The sequence below is a fragment of the Balaenoptera musculus genome, chromosome 14 (assembly GCF_009873245.2).
Source record: "Balaenoptera musculus isolate JJ_BM4_2016_0621 chromosome 14, mBalMus1.pri.v3, whole genome shotgun sequence".
Lineage (NCBI taxonomy): Eukaryota > Metazoa > Chordata > Mammalia > Artiodactyla > Balaenopteridae > Balaenoptera > Balaenoptera musculus.
Window position 1 is genome coordinate 57,498,040 of NC_045798.1, and position 20,272 is coordinate 57,518,311.

A 20,272-nucleotide genomic window follows, 5' to 3' on the forward strand; every position below is an offset into this window, starting at 1 on the left:
CAATAAAGATGTTAAAATAAATAAATAAATAAATAAATTATAAAATCATACCTAAGAATCACCTGTTTGGGGAGGTGGAGGAAGAGGAGAGGGAGAATCCTTATTCAAGATGCAGATTCCTGGGCTCTAACTCAGATCTGCTGAGTTAAATAAACTCTGTGGAGACACCCTGATGTCAGCACATATAAGAAATCCCAAAGTCCTTGATTTGTACTAAAGTTTGGGAATTGCTGGCCAGGTTCTTGAGGCATCAGGGCAGTGATGTGCCTGTAGAGAACACGAAGTGAGGGTTAGAATGGCCTAAGGAAATGTCTCCTGACAGGAATTCCCTTATGTTTTGTGTTTCATTTAACCAAACAGTCCCAGGAGTCTGGAGAGAGAGCCCTGTGAAAGGTGAAATAGGAAAGACAAGGGACCAGAGGAGCCTATGTCTTTGGAGACAGGGATGATGAAAGAACGGCAGAGGTAGACTCTGTGCTCAGCAATCCCCTACCTAAGATCCTCCCCGGGAAGAGGTCAGCTGCCTGATTCCAGGAGAGTGACTCTGAGGTTGGGCAGCTTCTGCCCTGCCCCACACTTGGGAGGCAAGGGATCTTCCCTATCAGGTTTTCAGCACAACCTATAGTGTCACGACAAGATATACTCTGCGACATGATAACGTCAGTCAGAAGGAGGCTTGTGGAATGATGTCCTGAGTTTCTTCTCTGCCTGAGAGAGTGACACAGAAGGCAGCTAAATTGAGACCAGCAAGCTTGCCCTAAATCCAGCCTGGCTTGAGGCACTCTGCCCTGCCCTGACAGCTGAGGCCAGAAATGGGTTAAATGAAATAATGTATATAAAGCATATCATTCAGACACTTATTTGAAAGGTAGCTAATGGACAAAGTAAGTATATGAATGTGCTTTGAGAGTCTAGAACAATGAACAAATAAAATATTTAGAATTAATAGACAGAAGACTAGTTCCAAGACAATTTAAAGCTTGTTAAATTACGAGGTTTACAGTGGTTTGTGACTTGAGCTCCATGAAACCTAGCAGTAGCTCTGAACCCACATTTGTACCACCTACTTGTCTACTGTGGGGAGATGAGGCCTAGGAGACAGACCTCTAATCCCCTACTCTATTTCACTTTACCAGAGTACCACTCAATAAGGCTATTTCATACTATGCCTTTGATCAGAGAGTTTTTAAACTAAGAAAGAGTCTGAGAAATATTCTGCTTGAAGATAAAAATTAAAGGTCACTAAGAATCTGGTAAGAAAAGTAACAGTATTCTAAGACATGGTCTCCCCTGGGCCCAGATGGCCTTAAAACCCAGAACTATTGTCAGCCTTACTTACAATTTCTTTCCTGCTTTGTCTCTTGGTGAGTGGAATTGGAATCCCAAGCTATGCTTAGAGTGAGAGCAGTAGGTTGTCATGTTTGCAGCCCTGATCTGTCTCCAGTATAGAGCAGGAGACTGTGTTGACTCCAAGGGTTTACAATAAAACCCTCTAAATCTTTAGGTTCCCTAGGCTCTGCCTTGTCACAAGCACAATACATTGCATCACAGGGAAGAGCTAATACTTTGAATTACTCTCAGCACCAATTCTTATCTGCTAGAAACTGATAAAACAATCAATACAGTGTTTTGTGTATTTGTTTCCAAGGAGATAAGAGGTGCTCAGGGTTATTGGGAAGGCCTCCTGGTCTCCAGAGAACAGTGAGGACTGCAAGACAAAAGCCTTGAGAACAACCATCACCTATGTTTGGTGACCTTGGATAAATTCCTTACTTTTTGTCCAAAAGTCTCCCATCTGTAAAATGGGAGGGATAATAGTTAACCCAATCCCCTAACCCAGGAGTAAGTCAAAAATAAAATATTAAAATCATAGAGTACAGAAGGGGTCCTAATTATTAGATATTATTACCTTGTGATATCAAATTAACATGAACACTGGACTTGATTGCCCTCTACCACTGTGCATTATAATTATTCATTTACCTCTCTCACCTATATGAAAATAAAATTGTCTTGAGATTTGGGACAATGTCTTCATTACCTTTGTCTCCTAGCACCAACACAGTATCTGCATATGTAGATACTATTTAATTAATAATAATTTATTAAATGGAATAAAAGAAATAAACAAATGAATAAATAGATTAATAAATTAAAGTATTAGCTCCATTCCCAAATCAAGAGTCCTTTATAAAATATCCACAAGAAGGTCCCTAAGCCTAGAAATGTATGTACCAAGGAAGATGGCCATGATGGCTGAGGAAATGTAGGAACAATGCCCAAAAGGCATAACACTCCATTATTAATGGAACCAAAACTACATTCAGGTTATTATTGGTAGCCATGTCATATTATCATACCAAGATAAGAACTCTCAAATATTGTTCACATGCTATAGATTCAAGTCATTTTAACTCCAGGTACTTTTTGAGTCTAGAATCAGAAATATCAAAATCCCTAATAAATACTTACATGTCAATTTGGGCTCATTATTTAACTTTATATTGATGTAAAATATACATACACAGAAGTGAAAAATCAAGTCTTCAGCTCGATGAGTTTTCAAAAACAGAGCAATCCATGTAACTAGCACTCAAAACAAAAAACAAAAAACAAAAAAAAGGACACTACCAACACCTCCAGAAGCTTGCCTCTGGGCCCTCTTCCTGTCACCTCCCCAGCATGAGTAACCACTATTCAGACTTCAAACACTGTAGATTGAACCAGTTTTCCAGTTTTGTATACATGAGATAATACTAAATGAAGTCTGGTATCTTGTTTCTTTCCCTTAACAGTTGTTCATTCTCGTTGCTGGTATAGTATTCTGCTGTGTGAATACCCCACAATGTACTTAGCTGTGCTATTGTTAGTAAACATTTGGGTAGTTTCTCTTTTGGTGCTATTAGTAACAGCGCTGCTCTGAAAATCATATGCTTGTCTTTGTGAATATATGTTTAGCTTTCTATTACAGCCAATAAAAGCTTTTTGAATCATGAATCTATTTCAGTCCCATCAGCTCCACCTCTGAACATTTCTAGATCAGCCTGCCTGATTTCTCTGCTCTCATCTTGGTCTAAGCCACCTCATCTCTGATGTGGAATACTGCAACAACTTTTAGCTACTCTCTGCTTTTCTAATCCATGTTCCACACAGCATAAATGGCTGTCTATTTAAAAATGTAAATAAGATTATGCCTCACCACTGCTTAAAATTCACCAGTGGTATCCCGTTAAAGTAGGCCATGTTCTACAGGCTCCACCAGATCTAGCCTCTGCCTACATCTCTGAATGGATTTTGAATCATTCTCTCACCACTTCTCACTCTGCTCCAGGTACACTGGCCTTTTTGCAGGCTTTAAATACACTAATTATGTTTCTTCTCCCTGTAATACACCTCCTCGAGAAGTTTCACTTAACAGGACCCTTTTCCCCGTTGAGTTCTCAAATCAATGTTATCTGAGAGGTGCCCTTCCTGACCCCCTGATCCAAAACAGCATCTCCTTTCAGGTCATTTTCCATCTGGTTACATGGAGCTTATTTCACTACCTAATGTTTCTGCTATCTATTTCATTGCTTACTGAGTATCTTACTGTTTACAACAGTTTTATTTAGATATAATTCACAAACCATAAAAAATCACACTTTTAAAGTGTACAATTCAGTGGTTTTTAGTATATTCACAAAGTTATGCAAGTATCACTACTATCTAATTTCAGAACATTTACCCACACCAAAAGAAGCCCTATACCCCTTAGCGGTCATTCCACATTTCTTTTTCTCACAGCCCCTGGCAACCACTAACCTACTTTCTGTCCCTACCACAGATTTGTAGATTTGACCACTCTTGACATTTCATACAAGTAGAATCATACATGTGTTTTTGCATCCAACTTCTTTCACTTAGCATAATCTTTTCAAAATTCAACATCTTTTAGCATATATCAGTAAAGTTGACCCCTGAAAAAGGTGGGGGTTAGGATTGCCAACTATTAGAGCAGTCAAAAATCTGCATATAACGTATAGTTAACTCTCCATGTATGCGAGTTCTCTCTATCTTTGGTCCTGCATTCGTGGATTCAACCAAATGCAAATTGTGTAATACTGTAGTATTTACTATTAATAAAAAGTTACGCATGTAAGTGGACCTGCAGTTTTCAAACCCATGTTGTTCAAGGGTCAATTGTACTTAGTTCCTTTTCTTTGCTAAATAATACTCCATTGTATGGATATATCACATTTTGTTTATCCATCAGTGGATAGGTGTATGGGTTGTTTTCTATTTTGAGGGAAAGGGGGTTATTCCTCATAATGCTCTCATGAACATTTGCATAAACAATTTCGTGTGGATGTATGTTTTCATTTATCTTGGGTGTAGACCTAGGAGTGGATGACAGTCTTCTGATATTAGAATGCCATCTCATCTCAGTGAGAGCAGACTCTGACAGCACCAGCACGCGATATGTACCAACCCATTTGGGGAGTGAATTAATTAACCTAGGATCTCAAAGCAAGGTTAACCAGAAGCAATTACGTTTTATGGTTTTTCTTAAAATTCTGGTGTCACTTAGGCCTCAAGTACCTAACAAAATTCACTTAGTAAAAAGCTGGTTTTCCAATGCTAGTTTTCATGTTAAATAGCACATGCTGAAAACCGTGTGTTGATAGGGATATTTTAACTTAAATACACAGTACAGGTTGGAGGAGGGAATACAGTCATGGATCGAACAAGCATCCAAAAGAAGAAAATACACCTATAGTCACTTGTACAGATGAATCAGCTTACGGAAGCCGTAGTGAAGAACCTCTGAGGACCAACTGGAGAAATTGCTCCAAGCAGAGCAAACTGCATTCGTTATCATGTACAGAGACATTTGAGAAAATAAATGAAGCAAATGACTTTAAATATTTGGGACCACTGCTTATATCAAAACTGGAGTCAAATGTTTTTATCTTCATAGCTGTGGGAATTTATCTCAAAATCCTCTTAGAATCCCATTTATCTCTCAGCAAGTTTGTTTAAGACCATCAAAGCACAGGGGTTGCCCCAGTGGAGACAGACCAATGGTCCATCCAGCCCAGAATCTGGCCTCTGAGAGTAGCCAGTGTGGAATGGTATGAAAAAAAAGGCAGAAGTCCTTACTGAAATGCACCTAATTGTGCAATGTCAGGGCAGGGGGCTTGGAGCAATGTCTTCTGAGCCCAGCTGGTAACCAACTTCTGCCCTGAAGCAGGAGGCCTGACGGCCCTTGTAACTCTTAGCCCAGCAAGTGTAACTGCCGACTCCATTTCAGAGCACAATTTCCTTCCCCCGGTGTCTTTAGAAAAGAAGGTTGGACATTTACCACCCAAGAAGTTTGCTGCTATCGCTTTATGGCAGGCCATTAGAGTTAATCCATTAGCGAAGGGGAAAAGATCTTCAGGCAACTAGGGAGTTCAAGTTGAAAATCTAGATAATTTGCTGCCATTTCCTCAAAAATATCTTATTCTTAGGCTGTTTTTTTTTTCTTTTTTCTTTTTAAGAGAAATACCCTTTGCATTCTGCCTCACTTGGATGTGTTCCCTTAAACAAAACAACATCCTCAGCTAACTGACCTTGTGCATCGTAATCAGGCGAGCAAGAAGCATAAGTGAAGCAGTTAAGATTCGAGAGCAGAATGATGCCTTTGTACCTTCCCAGCTGATACAGTGCCTATTGTTCCAAGTTCTTGATATTAAACAAAGCAAATTATTGACTCCTTATTAAAAATTGAGCACTAAGAGTCAGGCTAGACTCTGGGGATACAATGGTGAATAAGGTATATCCTGCACTTTTGGTTATAGGGTTTCTATTCCAGTGTGGTAACAGAAAAAAATGTGAAGAGGCAAATAAAATATATATATATATATTTACAAACTGGGATAGAATTTGCTTAATGGCTAAAAAGAAGGTGTTGAAATAGAACGATTTGGCAGAGACAGGTGAAGGGTTTTACTTACTTTAGAGGCTTTAACAGAGACCAAAGATGTGGTAAAGAGGGAGAGGTGAGTTCCAGCAGAGAGAAGCCCGTGTCAAGGCTCATGAAGCTGGCATGCTTCAGACCGAGCACTTACTCATTCTACCAGAGTGCAGTCTCTGAAGAAGTAGTGTGACATGAGATGAGCAAGGCCTATCTTGCAGAACCTTTTATGTCAAGGGAGATAGTTCAAATTTTATTTTCATGGAATGTAAATGTTTAACTTTTGAGGCCATTGTCTGACCAGTTATCAGTCACTGAATAGTCTCCATGATACAGAAAGGTTTCTCTGGGACCAGTTGACCAGGCTGGGTGGAACCAGGCAGCAAACCTTGCATCTGATCCCTCTGAGACTCTCCAGGTGTGGTCCAACTATAGAGTGACCACAGGGATTAGATGCAGGCTGCCAGGTCCACAGAGCAACTCCATCTGGGATCCTAACCTGTGACATGGCTTGATGTGCTTCCCTTCAGTTTGACCTGACCCCAAAACTTGACCAGTGGTTTTGTTGGCTCTGGTGTTTCATTCCCTTGATCTGATGTTTTAGCAAGGACATTTCTTCCCTGAATCTTTCCCTCTGACTATCAGCCACTTAACTCAGGGCACCTAATCCTGGTGGGTCTTTCTGACCCCTGAAGTCAGGCTCCCTCTCTGGAATAATCAGTTATACCATGCGGAACACACCATTTTGGGCTTTGGAACTGGCAAGAAAAGCAAAGTATTGCATTGAAATGGAGTGCAAGGTGGAATAGAGATAATAATAAAGGAAAGGGGAAATATCAGGGGCTGGGATTCGGCTAACACAGAGCCTGGTAAAATCTGGTACTTAATAACGGTACTGGCGAGGTGCTTACTAAATGCCAGGTCCTATGCCACATACTTAATATGCATCCACTCATTTGATCTTCCATGAAATTCTATAAGAAACTTCAATTCACTTTATAGAAGAGGGAACTGAGGCACAGAGAGGATATGTGATTTGTTCGAGGTAGGAAGAGGTTGGAGCCACCTGACACTGGAGCCAATGCTTTTATCCCCAGCTGTAGGGAAAGAACTTGGGAACATGAAGTGTGGAGATGTTAATTCCAATAGCTGTGCGGCTGCTGACCCACCATGTGATGGTGGTATCATTTATCCCACAGCTCTGAATAAAGGATACCATAAATTCTACCCCTCTACATTTCCCAATGGCCTGAGGGTGTCTATTCACAGTACTTATTGAGCACCTGTGAGAAACCATGGGCTATCTCTACATGTTTGGAAGGGACAACAAAAATCACATGCAAACATCCACCAAACAAAAAAGTATTTTTTTTAAACGTTTCTTTAATTAATTTATTTATTTATATTTATTTTTGGCTGTGTTGGGTCTTCGTTTCTGTGCGAGGGCTTTCTCCAGTTGCGGCGAGCGGGGGCCACTCTTCATCGCGGTGCGCGGGCCTCTCTCTGTCGTGGCCTCTCTTCTTGCGGAGCACAGGCTCCAGACGCGCAGGCTCAGTAGTTGTGGCTCACGGGCTTAGTTGCTCCGCGGCATGTGGGATCTTCCCAGACCAGGGCTCGCACCCGTGTCCCCTGCATTGGCAGGCAGATTCTTAACCACTGCGCCACCAGAGAAGCCCAACAAATAGGTAATTAATGAGCATCTGCATAGTGCAGAGTACTTTGCTGGGCACAGACATATTGAGAGAGAGAGAAAGCAAGCAAGAGCAGTGATTGATAAGACATTCCATGTGCCCCAGGTGACTTGCAAAGTAGTTGGCATAACTGATGATATAAAGCAAACCATGTGAACTGTAGATCAAAGGAGACAGAAATTAATGCCACCTGGCATGTGAACATGACTGGGCCTGGAGACAATAAACTGGCCTTGGGCAGTTGGGAAGGAAAGTGAATTCTAACTTCCCAGTGAAAATTTTTAAATATATATGTTTATTAATATTCAGATGACTGTTTTAGGTACCTGAGACCCAGAAAAAAATTCAAGGTACACACATACACACACAAGCAGCCCACGTCATCTTGTTTGTCATTTGAATTATTGGGCTCTGTGCTACTGCAGACAAATGTGTATAACATGGCTTAAGTGTTGGGGTGGAAGCAGGAAATAGGAGGATGTAAAGCCACTCTAGGAATTTCATCTTGTATGTTATTCATTTGGGAGAACTAAGGAGACCACATCCTTTAGGTAGTTCATTTCTGATTGTCAGAAGCCCAAAACCCACAATGCCTCTTCCCAAGAGAGCATGAAGCTATGGTTTAGACTCTGGAATTTGGCCTTCACCTCACCAGGGGTGCAGCAAAATCACTTGGGGAATTTTTTCAAGATATAGCTCCCTGTGCTCCATTCCAGGCCTGGCAAGATGAACCTGGGCATGTAGCATAAGTTTCTAGATGATTCCAGTGCCTACTGCTCTAGGAAAGTACTGCTATATGGAACAGCTGTGGAAGAGGTACTGTAGTAGCCTGAAGATCCACAAACTAGGAAATCAGAACTTTTACTTACAGGAATGTCTCTTAAAGGAGAGTTGGAAACTAATAATTATGGACTAGATTTCCAAAGTTCACAGAAGAAGAGAACACCAGAGGCTATAGAAAATCATATTCTTACCACCCCTCTGTCCTTCAGTGTACCACGCAAAGATCACTTAATAGTGTACTCCAGGCTTCTAATTACACAATTTGCTGTGGTTTTTATTGTTTTGTTTTGTTTTAGCAGAGAATCAATTCTGGGTCCAATCCTACAAAAGATGTTCTGGGAAGTATAAGAGGAAAAACATATTTCCTACCTTAAAGGAACTTATAAATGAGAGCGGACATTTGAATATATGAAATATTTAAATAACAATATAGACAACTTTGTGACAAATGAATGGTTGTAAATAAAGCTTGCTCCAGATCAAAGGTCACAAAATGGCAGCCCATAGATCTCACCCACAAGTAGGTTTTGTTTGGCCTGCACGGTGTTGAAAAAAAAAGAGCCCCTATTGAAACAGTGAGAGATTTTGTGTACTAGTAATTAAGATTTTTAGCTTCTCTTGAAAGCATTGGAAGCTCTGGCCTCACACTGGGGTCTGCCTTCTTGCCTGGTCATGGCGGAGCTGACTGGTGGTGGCATCTCATTAGCCAAGTATATCCTGTGGTCTTTAGTTCCCACTGCTCTCTCGAGCTGCCTAATCCCAGCTTCCTTACTCATCCCTGTTTCTTATCTGGCCTGTCTGTGTGCTTGAGAGGAAAGAGAGGGCGTTGGGTGATAGAATTCTGAATTCCTGGGGGAGAGGGATCTGGGACTTGAAAGGAGATAAGACATTGTGTATCAGGATTTTTGACCAATGCAAAGAAATAAACTTTAAAATCCCCATCCACAAATAAAAAATATATATTTACTTCACCTATGCTTATTTCCTCCTGATAGCCTGTCAGCAGGATTCATTTATAGTCATTAAAGAAAGCAACATAAGTTTGTTTTCTATGTCTTTGAGTCTGTTTTTGTTTTGTATATAGATTCATTTGTATTATTTTTTAGATCCCACATATAATGATTACCAAAGGGGACAAAGAAGACAGGAGGAACAAATCAGGGGTATGGGGTTAACAGATACAAACTACTATATATAAAATAGATAAGCAACAAGGATTTACTGATTAACCAGGGAATTATACCCAATATCTTGTAATAACCTATAATGGAATATAACCTGCAAAAAAACCCCAAAACTGAATTATTATGCTATACACTTGAAACTAATACACTATTATAAATCAACTATATTCAATTAAAAAAAAAACTGTCTCTTTTCAGATTCTGTAACCACTTGCATAATAGTGAGAGACAGGGTACTTGTAACAGGAGATGGCATTCACCCATCCAGGGAATAAGCAGTTGAACAGAAAATGCTAATCCGAAGACCTGGTGCTCTGGAGACTTTTAAATTCACAGTGAGAAATGTGGCCAGTGGTGCAGGGTCGTCTCTCAAGCCCCTGGAAGGGAATTGGGGAACAGAAATCTCTCACAGGTTTTGAACTCTAGGATATAACCGTTCTATTTGCTTTTGACAAAGTGCAGTCTAATTGTAATCTGATGACCACAAAGGGGACTCTTCGATGATTAAATTCAGGAGGCAACAACCATGTGCCTACTTTTCTCCTTTCATTTCCAAACCATAAAATTTAATCAGGGAAATTCAAGGCCTTATGGAGGATTAGAGTCGTAAAATAAAGCTCCTCCCTCAAAAAAAAAAAAAAAAAAAAAAAGCCTTAAAAATAAAGAAGAAAAGCCCCAATGGTTTGATCTGGACTTTTTAAAGTTGGCTGCAGCCAACGTTGCCAAGGCCCTAGCCATTATTTTTTAATCTCTCATTGACAAGGCAAAGCTTTCCTGCAGACTGGGATTTGGGAATTGTTATCTCCATTTTATTGGCTTCTTTGCCAAGAATTGCAGGGCCGATAAAAATGCAACTTCATTCAGCAGGGAAGGAGGAATGGACACTGAGGCCTCAGGACAGCAGAGAGCAGCTGTACACATTCCCCAAGGAGGCAGGAGAGGTTGCTTGTTTAGTAGCTGCCAGCAGAAAACAATGAAAGGAAAGAAGGGGTGGTGAGATAGGGAGAAAGAAGGGAAGAAAGAAGAGAGAAAGGGAGAGTCAGAGGGGGAAGGAAAGGGGAGGAAGGAGGCAGGAAGGATGAGAGGAAGTAGAAAGAAGGAAGGAAGGGGGAGGGAAGAGAAGGAAGAAAGAGAGGGAGGAGGGGAAGGATATTAATACAAATGGGTCCAAATTCTATTTCAGTTTTTTGAGCTGCCTTTCTCAAAAAGCAAAAGTATCAAGCAACTCCATAAGACTATTCTTTCTCACATCCCTGTAATGTTTATGGAGGAAATTGAGAGTTTCCTGTTGTCCTTAGAATAAAGTACAGAATCTCTGTAAGGTTTATGAGGTCCTGTAAAATTTGTCTCCAGCCAATCTCCTTAGACTAGCACTAGACCTTTGTCACACATCGCCCCTGTGTGAAACCCTTACCTTCTGAAATTCCTTTAGCTTTTCAAATTAAGTCTGCCCAGTCTCATGTCTCTGCTTTATTCAGAATGTTCCCTCTGCCCAGAACCCACTCCCCTTCCCCTCAGATGTAACTGGCTTGAATTCAAACTTAAGGTGTGGGTTGCTTCTGAATAAATGAAGAGAAAAAGTGGGGACAGGATAATCAGACCCTTTTCTAAAAATGTCTACAGGTTCAATCTCTATACTTGGATGTAGAGAGCATAATTTGGGAGCCAGAGAAATAAGAGAAAGGCCAGAAAGCAGTGGGAGAAAGCCTTGGGCAGGATATTTCTGGAAAAATCTGTGAAATTCCCTCCTAATAAATCCAGGGCCAGAAGCAGAGAACATGATAACTGTGCACAACCATGATTGTCTCCACTCCTCCACACCTCCAACTTTACCCCACTGATCAGAGATGCACCTGTGTGATAACCACTCATGAGATGGTGAAGGAAGGTAGCCATAAAAATCGAATTTCTGTGCTTGGCCAGACTTTCTGCAAGAGCTGCCCTTTGCATTTTCCCAAGACGGTGAGTCTGGGATATTCTCCTGATCAGGTGGCTCATGATCAGGTATTGTCCTGATCAGGTGAATCATCCTTTGGAGGTTGCACAGTGGGTTCTAACTGGGTTTCTTGGAAGCTATAAGAGATGTCCCCCCAACTCCCAAACACCTGGAAGCATCTATAGGAGGCAGCAGTAAAACAGTCATGGGGCCTTAGGAAAAGTGGTTCACTATCCAACAACAACAAAATTCTCCATGGTAAGAATTATTCCCTTGCCAGTGAAACCTCAAAGACTAAGATTCACACATTAGAAATTCATAATATTTATGATAAGGTCTAAAGCTGAGGTTTATTTTTGCACTAAAAATAATTGTGTTTTTGATAATAATTCTATCTTACACTCCAAAATAATCCAAAAGTGAGGGATGAGTAGGTGTAAAGATGACAAAGACCGGCCATGTGTTAATAATTGTTGAAGCTGAGTGATGTGTACATGGGGTGCATTATCCTGCTCTCACTACTTTTGTATATGTTTGAAATTTTCTGTAATGAAAAACTAAATTGTATATTGTATTATATGATCAAGTAAAATGGCAGAAAGACATTTCTGTATTTAAAAGAAATAAATGTTATTCGGTAAGAGCATTGTACCATATTGACATTATCTTTTAAAAATTGTTTAATGTGTGGTTATAGTTATTATGGCAGTTGAACTTAAAAAAATAAAAGCCTAGTCATTTAGTTAGATACAGGTTATTGTTGCCATTTAACAACATCAAAGGAATAATGGGTATGTAGTGAAGAGCAGGGACCAGATGATGATCCTTGATGACAGAGGACTTTGATGATGAAGAAGAAGATGATGATGATAACTAAAGTTTTCTGAGTGTTTATTAAGGGTCAAACACTATTCTAGATTTCTTATATGTATTAATTCACTTTATACTGACAATAACCTTATGATATAGGTACAGAGGCTTAGAGAGGACAAACACCTTTCCCAAGATCTTTTAGATATTAAAGTGCCTGGGCCAGGATTCAAATTCAGACACAAATAAATGCCCAGTAGTCACTTAGTCGTGCATATGGTAATAATCCTAACCAACACTGATTGAGCACTTATGTACCATGCCCTGGGCTAAATCATTTACACAGATTATTTCATTTAATGCACTGAACAACAACATGCTGTATCTATTACTGGGTTGGCCAGAACTTTCGTTCGCTTTTTCCGTAAGCTGGCACTTGTTGTCTTTAACTTCATTTGAAACAATTTTGTTAGATTGTATTGTGACAACTGTCATATTAGCGTGTATTTAAAAAAAAACAAATAAAAATCTTATCCAAATTGGTAAATTTTGGGGTAGCTATTTTAATATTGAAGATGGAAGAAAAAAAGCAACATTTTTGGCGTATTATGCTTTATTATTTCAAGAAAGGTAAAAAAGCAACTGAAACGCAAAAAAAAAAAAAAAAAAAAGATTTGTGCAGTGTATGAAGAAGGTGCTGTGACTGATTGAACGTGTCAAAAGTGGTTTGCGAAGTTCCGTGCTGGAGTTTGCTCGCTGGACGATGCTCCACCGTCGGATAGACCAGTTGAAGTTGATAACGATCAAATAGAGAAATTAACTGAGAACAATCAATGTTATACCACGTGGGAGATAGCTGACATACTCAAAATATCCAAATCAAGCGTTGAAAATCATTTGCAACAGCTTGGTTATGTTAATTGCTTTGATGTTTGGGTTTCACATAAGTTAAGCAAAAAAAAAAAAAAAAAACCTCCTGACTGTATTTCTGCATGCGATTCTCTACTTAAACATAAAGAAAATGTTCCATTTTTAAAACAAATTGTGAAGGGTGATGAAAAGTGGACACTGTACAATAATGTGGAATGGAAGAGATGGTGGGGCAAGGGAAATGAACCACCACCAACCATACCAAAGGCCAGTCTTCATCCAAAGAAAGTGATATTGTGTATATGGTGGGATTGGAAGGGTGTCCTCTATGATGAGCTCCTTCTGGAAAACCAAACAATTAATTCCAACAAGTACTGCTCCCAATTAGACCAACTGAAAGCAGCACTCATGGAAAGAGTCCAGAATTAGTCAACAGAAAATGCATAATCTTCCATCAGGATAACACAAGACCACATGTTTCTTTGATGACCACTCAAAAACTGTTGCAGCTTGGCTGGGAAGTTCTGATTCATCTGTCGTATTCACCAGACATTGCACTTTTGGATTTCCATTTATTTAGGTCTTTACAAAATTCTCTAAATGGAAAAAAAATTCAATTCCCTGGAGGACTGTAAAAGGCACCTGGAACAGTTCTTTGCTCAAAAAGATACAATGTTTTGGGAAGAAGGAATTATGAAGTTGCCTGAAAAATGGCAGAATGTAGTGGAACAAAACAGTGAATAAGTTGTTCAACAAAGTTCTTGGTGAAAATCAAAAAATGTGTCATATATTTTTACTTAAAAACCAAAGGAAATTTTTGGCCAACCCAATATTATTGTCCCCATTTTGCAGATGAAAAGATTAAGGCTCAAAGACCAAAAATAGTTGGCTAAGGTCACGGGACTAGTGAATGGCAGAACCAGCCCTCCTCACCACTGTGCTAGACAGTTTCTGGTATGCCCCTACTTAGAAAACTCAACAGGATCATAAGGAGAACACTACCTCCACCAAGAGTGCAAGCTCTTGCTCAAGTATTTCAGGCTGTTCATGCACATTCCAAGTTGTCATGGTGAATGGAAGCCATACTGTTTAATCTCTTGGGTAGGTAGGCTACTATCAAGTAATGTTTATTCTTCTCATCCAGTAAATTCTTTCCACCTGCTACAAATATTCAAATTTGAATTAAAAACCAATTCCCAGAAAAAGAAAATAAATCAGACGTCTCACAGGGATCCCTTGCAACTGAATTTCACTAGGAGCTTGCATTTTGAGTATAAATTTGGCGTATATATCAATGTTTTCAGTCCCCTAAGATGGTGACTAGAACAATGACTTAACTTGATGTCTTCAAATATTTTTTGCTTGTTTTAGCAGTGGAACTTCTTGCTCAAACAGAGTCTTATGTTGAATTCAAAAAGTAAAAGCAGATAAAGTAGTATATTAATGTTATATTATTTTATGAATATAAATTTATAATATTTACTTATAAGTCAATTAATGAAAATAATGAAAATCTACTTTAATGACACAAAAGTATGAAATATAGTTGCAGTCTCATAATAGCCTCAGCTTCACCTAATTTTTTTTCTGTATTTATTTCAAATGCATTCAGTCAAAGAAATCCTGTTTCATATAGATAAAGTATAATAGGTTTTAATAATTTACCTTGTAACCCTGAGACATGACTTTTAATTATAAAGAGATAATGGGAACAGTTTATTTCAAGATCTACACAAAAAATAAGTTAATCTGGCAGCTAAAATAATAAATGTACTAGTACATAAAATGTAACATGTAGGACATTTGAGTTTACATTCATTTTGTTACAGGTTTTAAAAAGTAGTTAAAATAAATTCAATATATATTTTAATTAAACATTTAGAGACCTTCTTAAGATTTTAAGAAACTTAGTTTGAAAACCACTGATGTAATTGAATCCAGAGAATAGTTTCTGTCTCAATCACAGAGTGAGTCTGGGAGAACAATATAATGATAAATATTTGCATGGTACTTACTCCATGTCATGCACTGTTGTAAGCTTTTCACACATAAGTCATTTAAGTCTTACACATCTCCTAGGAAGTAAATATTATTATCCCTCTTTACTGAAGCCTCTTATAGGGAAAGTAAGTAACTAACTTCCCACAACTCACACAACTAGTAAGTAGCAGAACAGGATTTGAACCAGGTAACCTAGCTCCAGAGGCCTTTGCTCACTTGGGTCACAATGTCTTTGAAGTTGAGGAGAAGGGGAATAAGAACACAATGGAGAGCAGCAGACACAAGCTATAGACTTTTCTATCTGGGGCCAGGCACTTTAACCATTTACAACGCAAGGGCTCTAGATAATCCTACCAAAACGTTCACCATTTGGCTTCAAAACCAAACGGCCAGAAGTAGCATCTTAACTAGGCTTTCCCCCATCCCTTGGTACATCTAGGTGCTATGTCCTGAATCTGATGAAAAGGGTTCCAGTAGGAAAGGTATGGATCAGAGAGTTTATAAAAGTCCATGTACCACTTTTCCTGCCTCTCTGATCCAAGGAGACTTTATCAAACATATTTCCACCTCCACTTCTAGAGCAGTGTCAACTGCTTCTCTGCCTGACTAGATCAAACAGCACCTGAAGCCCATCATCCAATTTGCCTTTTTTCTATTACACTGTGTAAACTCTTCAGGACCACCCTACCAAGACCACTTCTAGTGCCTGTAGAAACTAAGGACTATACACACTTTAACCTTCTTAGGAGAAGGACATCATTTATCCCCCGTACACTCCAAACCTGAGTCAGGAGGGGAGAGGTATGAGAAATGAATTCCACTCTGGACAATTATGTTCCTCATTCTTATAACAGGTTATAACACACAGGTATACAACCCTTTTACTCTTCCATTATCATCACCTACCCTCTCCTGGTCATTGCCTCTCATTCATGAATGACCTTAGTACCTGGGCAGTTGTTTTCCTCTCTGTCCCAATTCCTACCAGTATTCTCTAAAGCTGGAATATCCCCATGTAAGACTCATCCAACTCTGGCATTCAGAGCCTCGACCCCTCATCTCCAGTGCCCTTTCCCTTTACTCCTCAACCACACACTCTCATGGTCCATCCCTGGACCTTGTCATTAACAAAAATGGCAGCGACCTTCTAAATCACTGATTGGAAGATCCCACCCTCTAGTCTAACCTCCTATCCAACTAGCTCACCTGATAAAGTGTCCCTTGAAAACAATGAGTCTGTTTCATTTTGCTGTCTAATCTCTTGGCCTTCTTTCTATCCATCATCCCCTCCCATCTCTACTTCCCTCCTAAACGTTCATATATTTCATAGTTCCTTATCATACTTACTTCCTTGCAAACATCCTCAACTCTATTACTTCTTTTTTCTCTCCTACACATTTTCCTGCCAATACTCCAACCCTGGAAGAACCTAATAATCTTCATATTTATTCTCATGGATCTCATAACTTGGAGTACAAGTCACTGTGAATTCATGATACCCAACTTCAAACAGACATCCAGCCTTACCTGACAATCTTAGTGTATTTATCTTCAATGTTCACTTTTTCATTCTTATCGAAGACTATTTCATACTTTTTTTTTTTTTCTTTTTACACCTCTCCTCACCAGGATAATCTTATCCTATACTTTATTGAGCAAATAAGGAGCCATCAGTCTGGAGTTTCCACGTCCTCCCATATCCAACATCTCTTAACCTACGTGTGGAAACATCCTTCTCCCCATTCTGTCTTTCTTTCTCAGGTGATTAAGTATCTCTCCTCTGTCAAAAGGACTCTCCACATGTGCTTTGCATCACAATTCCCCCATCTTCTCAAGGGCTTTACATTCTCAGTTGTCCCTTTTCTCTCCTACATCATCAACCTCTTTCTTCTCACCAAATTGCTTACATTACCTCATAAACATGATGTCTCTTACGTATAAAATGAAATATTTTTTATAGTTATTTTATAAAATAAAATATTATAATAAAATAAAATAAAATGAAATACAGCCTCCCATGAACTTACAGTTTCCCACCAGCTACAGTCCAATTCCTCTGCTTTCCTCCTCTGGTAACTGAATCGTCTGACACACTGTCTCTATTTCCTCAGCTCCTTTTCATTTAACAGTTCCTTCCAGTCTGGCTCCCTCCCATCATTCCACTGAAACTGCTCTACGTTTCAGCAACAATGGACTCAGCTCCTTCTTCCTGTGCTCCTTCCTCCATGACACGATTCTCCCCTTGTTTTCCTCCCTCATCTTGGCTGCTCCTTCTCAGTCTTTTTCATAGGCTCATCCACCTCTTCCTGCGAGGTGAATGTTGGAGATCATTTGGGGCTTGCCCCCCCACCCCTTTTCTTTTTTTCTACATTCTCTTCCTTTATTCCCATCACTTCAATGGACATTTATATTTTGATACCTCCCAAATTTATAGTCTCAGTATTAACTTCTCTGAGCTTCACACTCATATGTCCAGCTGCCTCTTTGACATGTCCAAAGCAGAAATCTTGATTTTATCTTAAAACCCGTTTTTCCCTGAGGCTTCCCATCTTCATAAATGGCATCACCACGCACACATTTTCTCAAGCCAGAAACCTGAGTGTGTGACCTTCTTCTTTTCTCCCCTCCCTCTGAATCTATTGATAAATCTGATCCATCAGCAAGCCCTGTTTCTGCTACCATCAAACTATAACTCAACTACTTCTAGTTCTCCTCATTCCCACCACCAAAACCCTAATCCTAGACGTCATCATTTCTCCCTCAGCTACTGCAAGAACCTCCTCACACATGTCCCCATTTTTTTGTCCTTCAAAATTACCTTTTCTTTATACAAAAAAAACAAAAATATTAGCTGTATCACTCTCCTGCTCAAAAGCTTTCGATGATTTCCCATTGCACTTTGAAGCAAATGCAAACCCCATACCATGGCCCATGCTGCCCTTCTTACTGTTCCAGCTCCATTTCATGCTGCCACCTACCTCCTCACAGAGCTTTATCAAGTGGCTCCCCCGTCCAGTTTCTCAAACATGTAAACTCTCCCCCACCTAAGGTCTCCATGTCAACCACATCCTCAGCTGAATGTAGCCTTCCTTGGAGGCCTTCTCTCATTACCATATAAAAAAATAATATTAATATATTGTATATTATGCTATAGATACTCAGCTAAGTATTTTAAATGGATTATCTTATGTAATACTCTTAACAAACCTATAAATAATGCATTATATGAGCAAACAAAGGCACAGAGATGTAAAGTAACTTACTCAAAGAAAACATATCTTATAAGCAAATAACTCACAACTAGACAGTCTAGGTCTAGAACCAAATTATTTACCTGTAGTGTATTAATTTACATTTACTCCTCTTATTCCTTACTCTCTATAATGTGTAATTAAGTATTAATTACTTTGTTTGCCTCTATTCATACAGATACAATTTACAAGGGCCTCTTATGTGTCAGGGCCCATGCTAGGTAAAAAAAGCAAGTTTTTCCATCTTGTGGGGCTTGTGCCTGGTGGGGAAGACTGATCTGTATGTTCTATGAGGCCAGGGTTGTGCCTTCAGACCCATGTGCCTGCCACATCATGGATATGTGATAGGTGCTTAATGATGTTTTTTTTTTTTTTTTTTTGATGGTATGACTATATTTATTGTGCCTGGGAGGCAAGGTGAGGGAGAAACCTCAACAGACAGAAGGTGGGGAAAGTCTGGAGTCCCCTGTGAAAGTCAGGAAGGTCTCTGCTGGACCCATCACAGAATGAGAGGAGGCTCTCAATAGATCATTCCCTTTGTTTCTCCCCTGGGCTTCTTGAGCTTCTCGAAGTTCTTCAGGATGATGTCATATAACACAGCGTAAGCGTTGCGGATCTCCATGACCATCAGCCGGATATCCCGGTACTCTGCCTCATCCAGTTCGTGCACCAGCTGCCAATAATCACCCATGTGGGGCTGCTTAGCTGCTTTGGTCACAGCATCACCTCGCTCAGAGAAATACTTGGAGATTTGAGTGTGGAAGCCTTCCAGCTTGGTGTGAAGGGTGGTCATCAGCTCAAACACCTTCTCCTGGACGGCCACTCCAAAATTGTTCCCATCCTCAATCCGAGGTATCTGCAGTTGCAACCAGGTGGTGACCAGGTTGAGCTTCTCAATGACATCCTTGATCTCAGGCTTCAGGCGCTGCAGGAGGACCACGATCTTCTCATTGCAGTTCACTGGGCCACAAGGAGGACCTTTGTCTTCATCTTCCCCTTTCTTCTTTTCATCCTTGTCTTCCTTCTCCTGTTGTTTCTTCCGCTCCTCCTTCTCTTTCTCCTTGACTGGATCAGGCACTGGGATGTCCAGCAGGGCCTTCAGATTGCTCAGGTTGGCTTCATTGAGAGCTGGCTCCTTTAAAAATGCATCCAACTCAGAAATCTTCTTGGGGAAATAGCTCCCGAGCAGGTTCTCTGTCTTAGTACATAGGTCTTCACGGAACACATCCACCTTGGCTTGGGCTTCGGGCAGGACCCTGAGCGTGGTCATAGCCGGGGCGGCGGCCTAGGGCCGCACGCGGAGCGACGACGGACACGGGGAAGGGAAAGCGAAAGCAGCACTCGCTCCCCGCGCTGCCCTCCTGGGTAGTGGGAGTGGAGGCACTGGAGGAGGCGGGGACAGACCAGAGAGAGGCGAGGAGCGGAAGGGCTCAGGGAGGCGGCCCAGCCGCGGCTCGCCCTAGAGCCTGAGAGGCGCGTTTCCAGCGCCCCGCCTCCCCGCCTCCCCAATGATGTTTTTTGATTGAAATGTGAGTTCTAAGGAATTCTTCGTTAGGTTCAAGTAGCAAGAATTATGTATTAGTCTCCTGTGGCTGCCAAAACAAAGTATCACAAACTAGTGGCTAAAACAACAGAATTTACTCTCCTAATTCTGGAGGTCAAGTAAGTTCTGGAGTCTGACTCAAGGTTTCAGCAGAGCTTCACTTCCACCGCAGACTCTAGGGGAGAATTCATCCCTTGCCTCTGCCAGTTTCTGGTAGCTGGCAGCATTCCTTGGCTTGTGGCCACTTCTCTCTCTCCTCTGCCTTCAC

General features: G+C 40.4%; 1 protein-coding gene across 1 annotated transcript; it reads right to left on the reverse strand.

The window, feature by feature from the left end:
- Positions 1-18,841: 18,841 nt before the first annotated feature.
- LOC118906614 (proteasome activator complex subunit 1-like) lies at positions 18,842-19,912 on the reverse strand. The gene has a single exon (XM_036874119.1). It carries the CDS (start codon positions 19,729-19,731, stop codon positions 18,982-18,984), a length of 750 nt encoding a protein of 249 aa, XP_036730014.1. The 5' UTR covers positions 19,732-19,912; the 3' UTR covers positions 18,842-18,981.
- Between the last annotated feature and the right edge of the window lie 360 nt (positions 19,913-20,272).

Coding starts and splice junctions, on each gene's coding strand:
- LOC118906614 (XM_036874119.1), bottom strand. CDS start 19,731: ATGACCACGCTCAGGGTCCTGCCCGAAGCCCAAGCCAAGGTGGATGTG.